We start from the raw sequence: 9440 nt of genomic DNA, 5'->3' as shown, positions 1-9440 counted from the left end.
CTGTCCTTCCTAACATCCTACACTCTGTCCTTCCTAACATCCTACACTGTCCTTCCTAACATCCTACACTCTGTCCTTCCTAACTGAACCCTGGTTTTGAGGAAGACGCCTGGTTAAAAAAAATACCCCACTTTCCAACTTCTCTTATTCTGACCACAAAACAGAGGCAAACGCTTCTGGGCAAGCAATGTCCTGAATTGAGACAGGACAAGATCTCACAATGCCGGGAATTTGATACGTACATCAGACTGGCCACAAAGGCCAGTGACCTGCCTGCCTCAGAATCCCAAGAGCTGGGATTAGAGGCCTGCGCCACCACTGCCTGGCATCCTCCTAGTCCATGGATATAAAGTTCAAAAGCATAGCAGTCATTATACAAGTACAGTCCATGGTGACAAATGCCACAGGTTTAGGAAAGGTGTGGAAAGTTAGAGTCTAGGTCTCCAGGGAAACATGGACCACTGCGGTAGCCTTGAATTCACTCAAGCCCCAACTAAGATTCCTGATCTGAATGATAAACAAGTATGTGTTGAAACCAGTAGAGTCAACACTGAGGATAAGCCTGGTGGTGGCTGCTGTACACACCTTTAATCCTAGCACCCTCGGGAGAGGCAGAGGCAGAGACAGGCAGATCTCTGAGTTTCAGAACAGCCAAGACTACACAGAGAAACACTGTCTCAAAAAAACAAAAGAGAGAACTAAGAGTAGTAAGGGCTATTTTGCATATTTCATATATTATTCTATCGGTTTAAAATACCTACTTCTGACTTCCAAGGGAGCAGTAACTCTCAGGCATCTATGCCACCTGCCTGCTGCCTTTGTATCACTATCACAAGCCAGCTGTGTTCTTCCTAAATGGTCATACGTATCTCTTGCACAACTCTGATGTCCAAGGCTGATTCTGCCCGGAGTCTTTAATGATCCCTTTCCAATCCTGAAGTTCAACAACGTAATGGGAAGAGTAAGCCCTGAGGATTCGCTTGAGACACTAGAGACTAGAAAAAATTTCTACCAGGAAGCACCCTACACTTCAGACTCTCTACACTACAGCTTGCTCTGGTTCTTCCTATCCTAAGAAGAAATCCGAGTCCTCTAGGCCGCCCGGAGGTCTCCTGGCTCCCATCCCCAGCGGCGTGGGCCCATGCCCTGGGGCGGCGCTCTCACCCAGGTGCACCGCCCCTCCACGAAGTACTTGCAGATGACTTTGCCTTTCTTGTCAGACTGCTGGTGGGGCTTGTCGTGGTCACTCCGCCGGTAGCCTCCGCCTCCACCGTCCTGTGAGTAATGTAGAAGAGAGGACGGGCGCGTTAAGTGTAGAGAACAGGACAGGTGTAGACAGCGCTTGTCACACCACATGCAATACAGTACTCAGATGGGAAAAAATCTGGCACCTGAACTGTGCAGGAATGCACCCCTCCTAGAGAGAGTGGCCAAGACTTTTCTAGAAACTCTCCTGCACCATGTTAACCTTCCCACTTTAGAAACTCAAGATGGCTGCAGGTACTGCTAAGTATTGTTTTAAACAGGGGACTGTACCAAAAGGGCATCACCCCGGGAAACTGGCGAAAACTGATCAGCCCATAGGTAAGAGGTTGATTGGGACAGGGGACAGGATCAGCCTTCACAGAAGAGCTCATTAGAAAACAACAAGCCGGGGGCTGGAGAGATGGCTCAGCGGTTAAGAGCACTGACTGCTCTTCCGAAGGTCCTGAGTTCAATTCCCAGCAACCACATGGTGGCTCACAACCATCTGTAAATAGATCTGGTGCCCTCTTCTGGAGTGTCAGAAGACAGCTACAGTGTACTTACATATAATGAATAAATCTTTGAAAGAAAGGAAGAAAGAAACAAACAAACAAACAAACAACAAGCCAGGGTGGTGGTGGCACATGTCTTTAGTACCAGCACTCAGGAGGCAGAGGCAGGCTGATCTGTGTGTCTAAGGGCAGAGTGAGTTCCAGGACAGCCAAGGCTACACAGAGAAACTCTGCCTCAAAAAAATAAAACAAACAAACAAAGAAAACAACAACAACAAATCTCAAAGTTGCCTTGGTCAAAGCCTGAGATGACAGGGGCTGGAGAGACTGATCACTAGTTAAGACTGGTTAACAATTTGAGGTTCAGTGGATCTCTGAATTCAAGGCCAGCTTGATCTACAAAGTGAGTTCCAGGACAGCCATGGCTACACAGAGAAACCCTGTTTTAAAAAAGGGGAGGGAGGGAGGGAGGGAGGAGGGAGGAAAAAAGAAAAGAGAAGAGACAGAAGAAGAGAGATAATGAGGAAGAACTGACTGCTCTCCCAGAGGACCCAGGCTAAATTTCAGCCCCTCACATGGTCATTCCCAACTGGTTATAACTCCAGTCTCAGAGGATCCAATGCCCTTGTCTGGCCTCTGTGGGTACCAGGCACATACTTAGTACACAGACACAGGCATCCAGGCAAAACAACCATATGCAGAAAAATGAATAAAATTAAGAAACACAACACACAGAATGCACATCAGGTCTCAGGAGTGCACTTACGCCCATGTCATCATCGTAGAAGTCCTCATCATCATTCACTCCGCCCTTGCTCATTCCACCTCTGCCGCCTCGACCTCTGCCCCGGCCCATCCCCTTCCCTCGGCCTCCTCGGGAACCACGGCCTCGGCCTCGACTTAACCCTGTGGAGAAGCAGAGGAGGGATTTTACTTCTCCCACTAAGCCAGCAGTGGTTGCAGCCCAGCCAGCACGTCCTCACAGAGCCCTTGCTCACCTCGACCTCGGCTATCCTTGGACCTGCGGTACTGGTTCAGCTCCTTGGAATAGTCATCATAATCCTCGTCTCCCATGGGCTCCTCACTTTCTCCATACTGGATTCCAGAGGAAATAAGGCACAAGTGTCACGCTAGAGACAACCCTGAGTTAACACTGGGTGGCAGCATGTGTGGTGGGTGGTCCCAAACCCCACGCTTGAAGCCTTCTCACTTCAGACTCTCACTCCATCAGGCAGAGCCACTCACAGGGCCTCTGGGCACATGGGACAGCTGGGTCACGCAGTGGATATAGACGGCGGGGACAGAACGGTGTGTATTCTGTACATCCCCCCCCATGCCTGCTATAAGAGGCAGGAGACGTTCTAGAAGACACTCACTCAGAGAAGCTCTGCCTCAGAACAGGGTTTTTGCTATCTACCTTTTCCTGCTTCTGCCACTAAGGTTTATGGTTTGGTTTGGTTTTGTTGTTTTTTTGTTTTTTGTTTTTTCGAGACAGGGTTTCTCTGTGTAGCCTTGGTTGTCCTGGAACTCACTCTGTAGTCCAGGCTCGCCTTGAACTCAGAAATCCGACTGCCTCTGCCTCCCAAGTGCTGGGATTAAAGGCCTGTGCCACCACTGCCCAGCACCAAGAGGAACCTTTTAAAAGTGTGTCTGTCACTCCAAGCCTTCCTTCCCTTGGGTACCCCACCAACATCCTCCTGTCTTAGTCTCACCAAGCCTACCCAAAGGCTTGTAGCCCAGAGAACCTGCCGATCCCACTGAGCCATGGGACCCTTACCTCTGCCTCCTCCTCATACAAGTCCTCCTCGTCCTCTGGATGCTCCCCCATGGAGCCTCGGCCTCGGCCGCGGCCGCCCCTGCCCATGCCTCGGCCTCGAGATCCTCCTCGGCTCCCACGGCCCCTGTAGCCCCTGCCTCGGCCTCGGCTACCTGCAGGGTGATGAGAACAGTGAGCCTCACATGGCTACAGACTACAACAACAAGGAAAATAGGCTCCCATTTCCTATGTTTTCCTTGAGGCCTCCTCCTTTAGGAAGTCATGCAAGCTGGCTGGCCCAGGAAGACTACAGTGCCTCTAGTTCCCTCAAAGGGACGACCTGGCGCTCTGGGCACACTACTCCTGTCCTCGCTAGCTGGTCTCTCGTTACCTGTCCAAGACAGCAGGCACCAACCCTACGTGGCTAAAAACCCCAGAGCTATGGCAGGCACCAACTGGAAGGCTCTACCAGATTTTATAGACTCAAGGAGAGAAGGCACGGTCTTGGAGTCTGCTATAGACTCTGGTACAACTTGAGAGTAAAGGAGTGCTGCTTCCAGCCCTGCGGGGGCCTGCGCGCAGGGGGGGGGGGCACTGCACAGGTGTCCAGAGCAAAGACGGACACAGCACTTTGAGCAGTAACCTGGGTCACAGGTCTAAGGGACCCAGCTGCAAGAGCTTTAGAAGCCTCTACCAGCTGGCTGGGTTTTGTTTTTTCAAAGAACCCCTGAAGGAGACGGCCTTCCCTTATCTTGCCTTCAGACTCAGGCCACACGGTTATCAGCTTTCTGGGGTCCAAAGTCCAGAAGTAAACACCTGGTCAGGTGATGAAAGTCCAGGACTGCAGGTAGGCAGGGCTGGGGCCTCCAGCTCTCCTCAGTCTGGCCCAGATGAGGGACACTTGCTGTCCCTGCTCTGTCTGTAATCCCAAGCCCTGAGTGTATAATTTTTGTGCACTTCAGCTATCTTTGAGTGACAGCCTAGCTAAGTATAAGCTGACTGGATCGGTCTCCTTGACTCCTTAATTTCCGACTGCCCCAGCCACACTGGCCCTGGAGAAGTACTGGGAGAGAGGGGAGGGGAAGGGCTCACCTCTGCCCCTGCTGCTGCCCTCCTTGGCACGCCGGTACTGGTTCAGTTCTTTGGTGAAGTCATCATAGTCTTCCTTACCCATGTCCTCCTCTTCATCCCCCTCGTACTCCCCATACTGCTCGTTCTCGTAGTCCTCGTACATGCTGTACCCCTTGCTGTCCATCTTGGAGTAGGACTTCTTGGGCAGTGGTGTGTTGTGTGACGAGGAGTATTGCTGGTGGGACTGTTCGGGGGAGAGTGAGCCAGTCTTAGCTTACCTCAGGTCTTAGAACATGGCGTTTCCCTGGAGTCTCTACTATCCCTGGTTTACCACTGGTTCTTAGCCTCTCTGCAGACATGTTTATCCTGATGGGCTGGGGACAGCAGTACATAGGGGACACGTCTGTCTTTAAGAAATGGGCCAAGAGCCGGGCGTGGTGGCGCACGCCTTTAATCCCAGCACTTGGGAGGCAGGGGCAGTCAAGATTTCTGAGTTCGAGGCCAGCCTGGTCTACAGAGTGAGTTCCAGGACAGCCAGGGCTACACAGAGAAACCCTGTCTCGAAAAAACAAAAAAACAAACAAACAAAAACAAAACAAAAATAGAAATGGGCCAAGGTTTAGAAGGAAAAGAGAAACAGGAACCCATTGCCCCTGGAAAAGCAAGGACAAGGATGCAGAGTGAGCAGAGCTGGGGAGAAGCTGGAGTCAGGAGAGGGGGGGTCCTTGTCCAGGCTTTCTCTAGGGCCTGGGATGTCAATGAATAGCCTGCTTGGTAGCCATAGCAGACTGCTATTTCCAAAGACACCTTCCAAGATGCCTTCCCACAAGTGAAGTGTGGCACATTCGGTCAATGAGGAGCACCTTAGCAATGGAAGTTATAGGCAATGAAAACACTTCACTGTGTTGTGGTTCTGAGACAGTGTCTTATGTACCCTAGCCTGGAACTCCATTTTTTGTTTTTGTTTTTTCTTTTGGAGGGGAGGTGGGGTGGTAGTGGTGGTGGTGGTCTAGCACTCTTAGTCTGTCTCCATACCCCAAGAGTCGGGATTACAGGCTTGCACCATCATACTGGCTTTAAACACATTGCTACACAAGGTTTAATAACCCTTGTCTACAGTTCCATCCACATGGGAAGCTGAGGCAGAAAGACTGCTTGAGTCCAGGAGTTCATGATTGCCCTCCCTGGGTAAAAGTAAAGATTTGGTCTCAAAAGAGAAAACAAAAAACAAACCAGAACAACAACAACAAAAGCCACCTCTCAGCACATTTATAAGAAAAATCTAGCCACAACCCATATGCTATAAAATATAGCATTGGTGGCTTTGGTGACGGGGCTGAGTGGGTTTTGGGGCAGTAAAACCCACTGTACACAACGCTCAAAAAGCTACAGGGAACTAATCCAAGTGGAGAGTACAAATGGATACTAATGTGTCCACATCCACTCATGAGCTGTAACAAAGTAGCATACTTGTGCAACATTTCTGTGACAGGCTAGGCTCAACTACAAAAGGAAACCCACACTCACGACAGAAAAATGCAAAATACAGGTAAACAGATGTAGATACTCAAGCTTCCTATCTTATTCAGACCCTCCCCTAGTATGGAGAAGACACTCTTCCTCAGTCATCGGCCTCCATTACTTTACTAAAATCCCCATCATCTGCTGTGGTGCACGCTGCTGTCTCAGGCAAAGGCTTTGGAGAGTACCATTACAGGGCTGAAGAGCGCCCGCAGCTAAGAGCACCGGCTGCTCCGCTGGAGACCGTTGGTTCCGTTCCTAGCACCTGTACAGAGGCTCACAACTGTGTAACTTCAGTTCCAGAGGACACGTATATACAGACATACACAAGAGACACACTAAAACAAGAAAATGAAGAAATTTTAATAATAAAAAAAGGTGCCATCACACCCTGCCTAGTCATTTTTTTTCCTTTACTTTTTTCTTTTTCCTGGTTGTTTTGTTTCCTCGTTTTTCTCTGTATAAGAGCCCTGGCTGTCCTGGAACTTGCTCTGTAGACCAGGCTGGTCTCAAACTCAGAGTTCCACCTGTCTCTCTGCCTTTTGAGTGCTAAGATTAAAGGTGTGCACCACCACCACCCCTAGCCCATGATTGTAAAAGACAGGGTTTTTATTTTTGTTTTTGTGTTTTGGTTTGTTTTGTTTTTTTGTTTTTTTCGAGACAGGGTTTCTCTGTGTAGCCCTGGCTGTCCTGGAACTCACTCTGTAGACCAGGCTGGCCTTGAACTCAGAAATCCGCCTGCCTCCGCCTCCCAAGTGCTGGGATTATAGGCGAACGCCACCACGCCCGGGTTTCCTTTTGTTCTGTTGTGTTGCTCAGTCTAGGCTCCAACTCTCTTGTTTATTATTTATTCTTATGAGTGTTCCGATGCATGTATACATGTGCGCCACATGCATACAGTGCTCAAGGACCAGAACTCCCAGAACTTGAGGTATACACAGTTATAGCCACTATGTAGTTCCCGGGTCTCCTGTGCTTAACCACTGAGCTACTAATCCAGCTTCTGACTCCAATTCTTACTCTTTCTGCCTCACCTACCCTAGTCCTGGGATTACTAGTTTGTGTCAGCACTTCCTGTTTGTATTTAATCATCTATGGTTTATTATTAGTATTGGTGGCAGTGGTGCTGCCCACAGCCATGAGCACAGAAGCAAGCTCTAGACTGCTGAGCCCTGGTTTTTTTCTTGTTTTTCTGAGAGTGAAAAGTATATACACAGAGGGTAAATTTATGGTTAAGTTCAGAGTTGTAATGGGGTATTTAACTTCTAACTGTGCAGCCCTGGAGATAATTAACTCTACTGGCCAGTTCATTCTCTTGCCAATTTCCCACAAAAGGTCACTATGGACAGTTGAAAGCCGTCAGCTGTGACCTGGACAAGTCAGACATTCCTGTGTCCTGCCAAGCAGGCTCATGTGCAGCCCTTATGGAGAAAGCCACTGCCCTGGCTCAAACCCATACATTCCAACTCTCGTTTCCTCATCCATAAATAGGGATGAAAATACCACCCACTTGTCTCTAGGGTGCCATCCCCCTGCCCCATACCAGAAGACACAAGAAGACACTCACTGGTGCATATGGGGGACTATAGTCCCGGTACTTGCGGTGACCCTTCTCACTGGGGCTGAAATCTGAGTCATCTGAGAAGTCCGAGAAGTCATCGCTGGAGGAAGCATGGCGCTGCAACGACAGTGATAGAGGGAGGCCACACTACAAGTGAGTCTGCTGTTGGCAGGCCACCTTGGCACAGCCAGCCCCAGGACAAACAATGCTGGAGTGTGCCTGGAAGGACTGCGCTCAGCCTGAAAACTCCTCCCCTGGGGGCACTAAATGGCAACAGAGCATAAGTTCCAGATCTTTATAAACTGTCCCCAGGCCGTGGATACTAGGAACGGTTGTTACATAGAGGACCTGCTGGGCAGACAGACCAGTGGGTCCTGAGCCAACAGGAGAGGTGTGGGGCACCCTTGGGGACCTACTTTGTGCTTGGATTTCCGCCTTTTCTTGGACCTCCTCTTTTCCTTCTCCCGCTCCTTCTTCCGCTTCCGCTTCAGCCTCCTGTGGGACTTCTCCTCATCCGAGTCGCTGTGATGCTTCTCTCCCTTTTCTTTCCGACTCCTCTCCTGTCCTCCAGGGGTATCCTGGGTCTCCTCAGCCCCATCGTCTTCCAGTTCACCTTCTTCCAACTCACCATCTTCCCTACAAACCAACCCCCAAACCACTGTGAGCTCGGGACTGCAATGGAGCCTTTTGAGGGCTCTAGGCTGGTGAGGCAGACAGCAGCAGAGAGCCCAGAGGTCATGGGTAACAGCTCTAGTGGCTGCAATAGGCCCCAGGGAGATGCAGGGCCAACTGTGAGGTTAACTGGGCCACAAGAGGTGGAGGGGCTACCCCCAGAAGGCAAGGGGTACAGCTCAGTGGCAGGGTTCTTGCTTAGCACACAAGAGGCCCTGGGTTCCAGTCCTAGCCCTGAAAAAAAATGAATAAATAAAAAGCCAGGCTAAGTCGGGCGTGGTACCACAAGTCTTTCATCCCCTCTGCCTCTGGGGAGGCTGAGGCAGGGGCAGAAGGAGCTCTGAGTTTGAGGCCAGCCTGGTCTACATAGGAGTTCCAAGCCACCCAGTGAGACCCTGTCTCAAAAGGAAAACAGAAAAACAAAAAATAACACTAATAGAATAAGGAATAAAAAGAAAGGCGCTACACTCGCATGGACAAACCTACTTCAAGTTTCCCCACCATTCCACAGCCTAAGTGTTCCCAGTAGAAAAGCAGGTCCTGCGGCCACAGAGCTGAGGACTGTGTCCCTGGGTGCTACCACAGGCTCTGAATGGCCTAGCTGCCCAGCTCCCACATTCCTCCTTTACAGCATTACTTAAAACCTACTGGACCACGGAAATTCATTTGCAGGGAATTCCAACTGGCACACTCTGGTTTATAGAGATAAACTTGTGTTCCATTAGGGCCCAAGATGGTAGAGCCAGACCCCACTGGTGATGAGTCCTCCCTTAGCAGACCCCTGCTCCCTCTCCGGGCTGACTCTCTTCACCTTGCCTCTAAGCACTCCTTCCACCTGTCTCAGGAAGTTTTCCTGACTTTTTCAACTCCACGTCACTCAATGCTCAGTACTCTGAAAAGTAACAGCACTCTCCTCACCTAACGAGCTATGAGTCACCCAACAGTCTAAACAGCTATGGTAGGCTGGGGATGGGGCAGGGATCTGTGGGTGGAGTCAGTGCAGGGTAAGATGGAGGAGGAGCCCAGTGTTCAAGCCAAACCCACAGACACAGATGTTGCTAAGTACAGAAGTTGGTGGAATGGAAAAATCTTTTTTTTTTTT

The 9440-nt window shown here is 50.1% G+C and overlaps 1 protein-coding gene across 4 annotated transcripts in view; it reads right to left on the bottom strand.

Moving 5' to 3' along the window:
- Positions 1-9440, bottom strand: part of Zc3h4 (zinc finger CCCH-type containing 4) — a 38337-nt gene that overhangs the window by 13099 nt on the left and 15798 nt on the right. For all 4 annotated transcript variants that reach the window (XM_021219119.2, XM_029531779.1, XM_021219120.2 and 1 more), the window contains 7 exons: positions 8083-8302; positions 7673-7783; positions 4606-4828; positions 3535-3686; positions 2756-2852; positions 2524-2663; positions 1165-1275 (listed from right to left, as the gene is read on the bottom strand). In XM_021219119.2, coding sequence (XP_021074778.1) covers positions 1165-1275; positions 2524-2663; positions 2756-2852; positions 3535-3686; positions 4606-4828; positions 7673-7783; positions 8083-8302 — 1054 coding nt within the window. The remainder of the gene's footprint in view (positions 1-1164; positions 1276-2523; positions 2664-2755; positions 2853-3534; positions 3687-4605; positions 4829-7672; positions 7784-8082; positions 8303-9440) is intronic.

Source organism: Mus pahari, chromosome 19 (genome assembly GCF_900095145.1).
Source record: "Mus pahari chromosome 19, PAHARI_EIJ_v1.1, whole genome shotgun sequence".
NCBI lineage: Eukaryota > Metazoa > Chordata > Mammalia > Rodentia > Muridae > Mus > Mus pahari.
The sequence above is the reverse complement of the archived record's forward strand: the minus strand, read 5'-3'. Positions and strand labels throughout refer to the sequence as shown.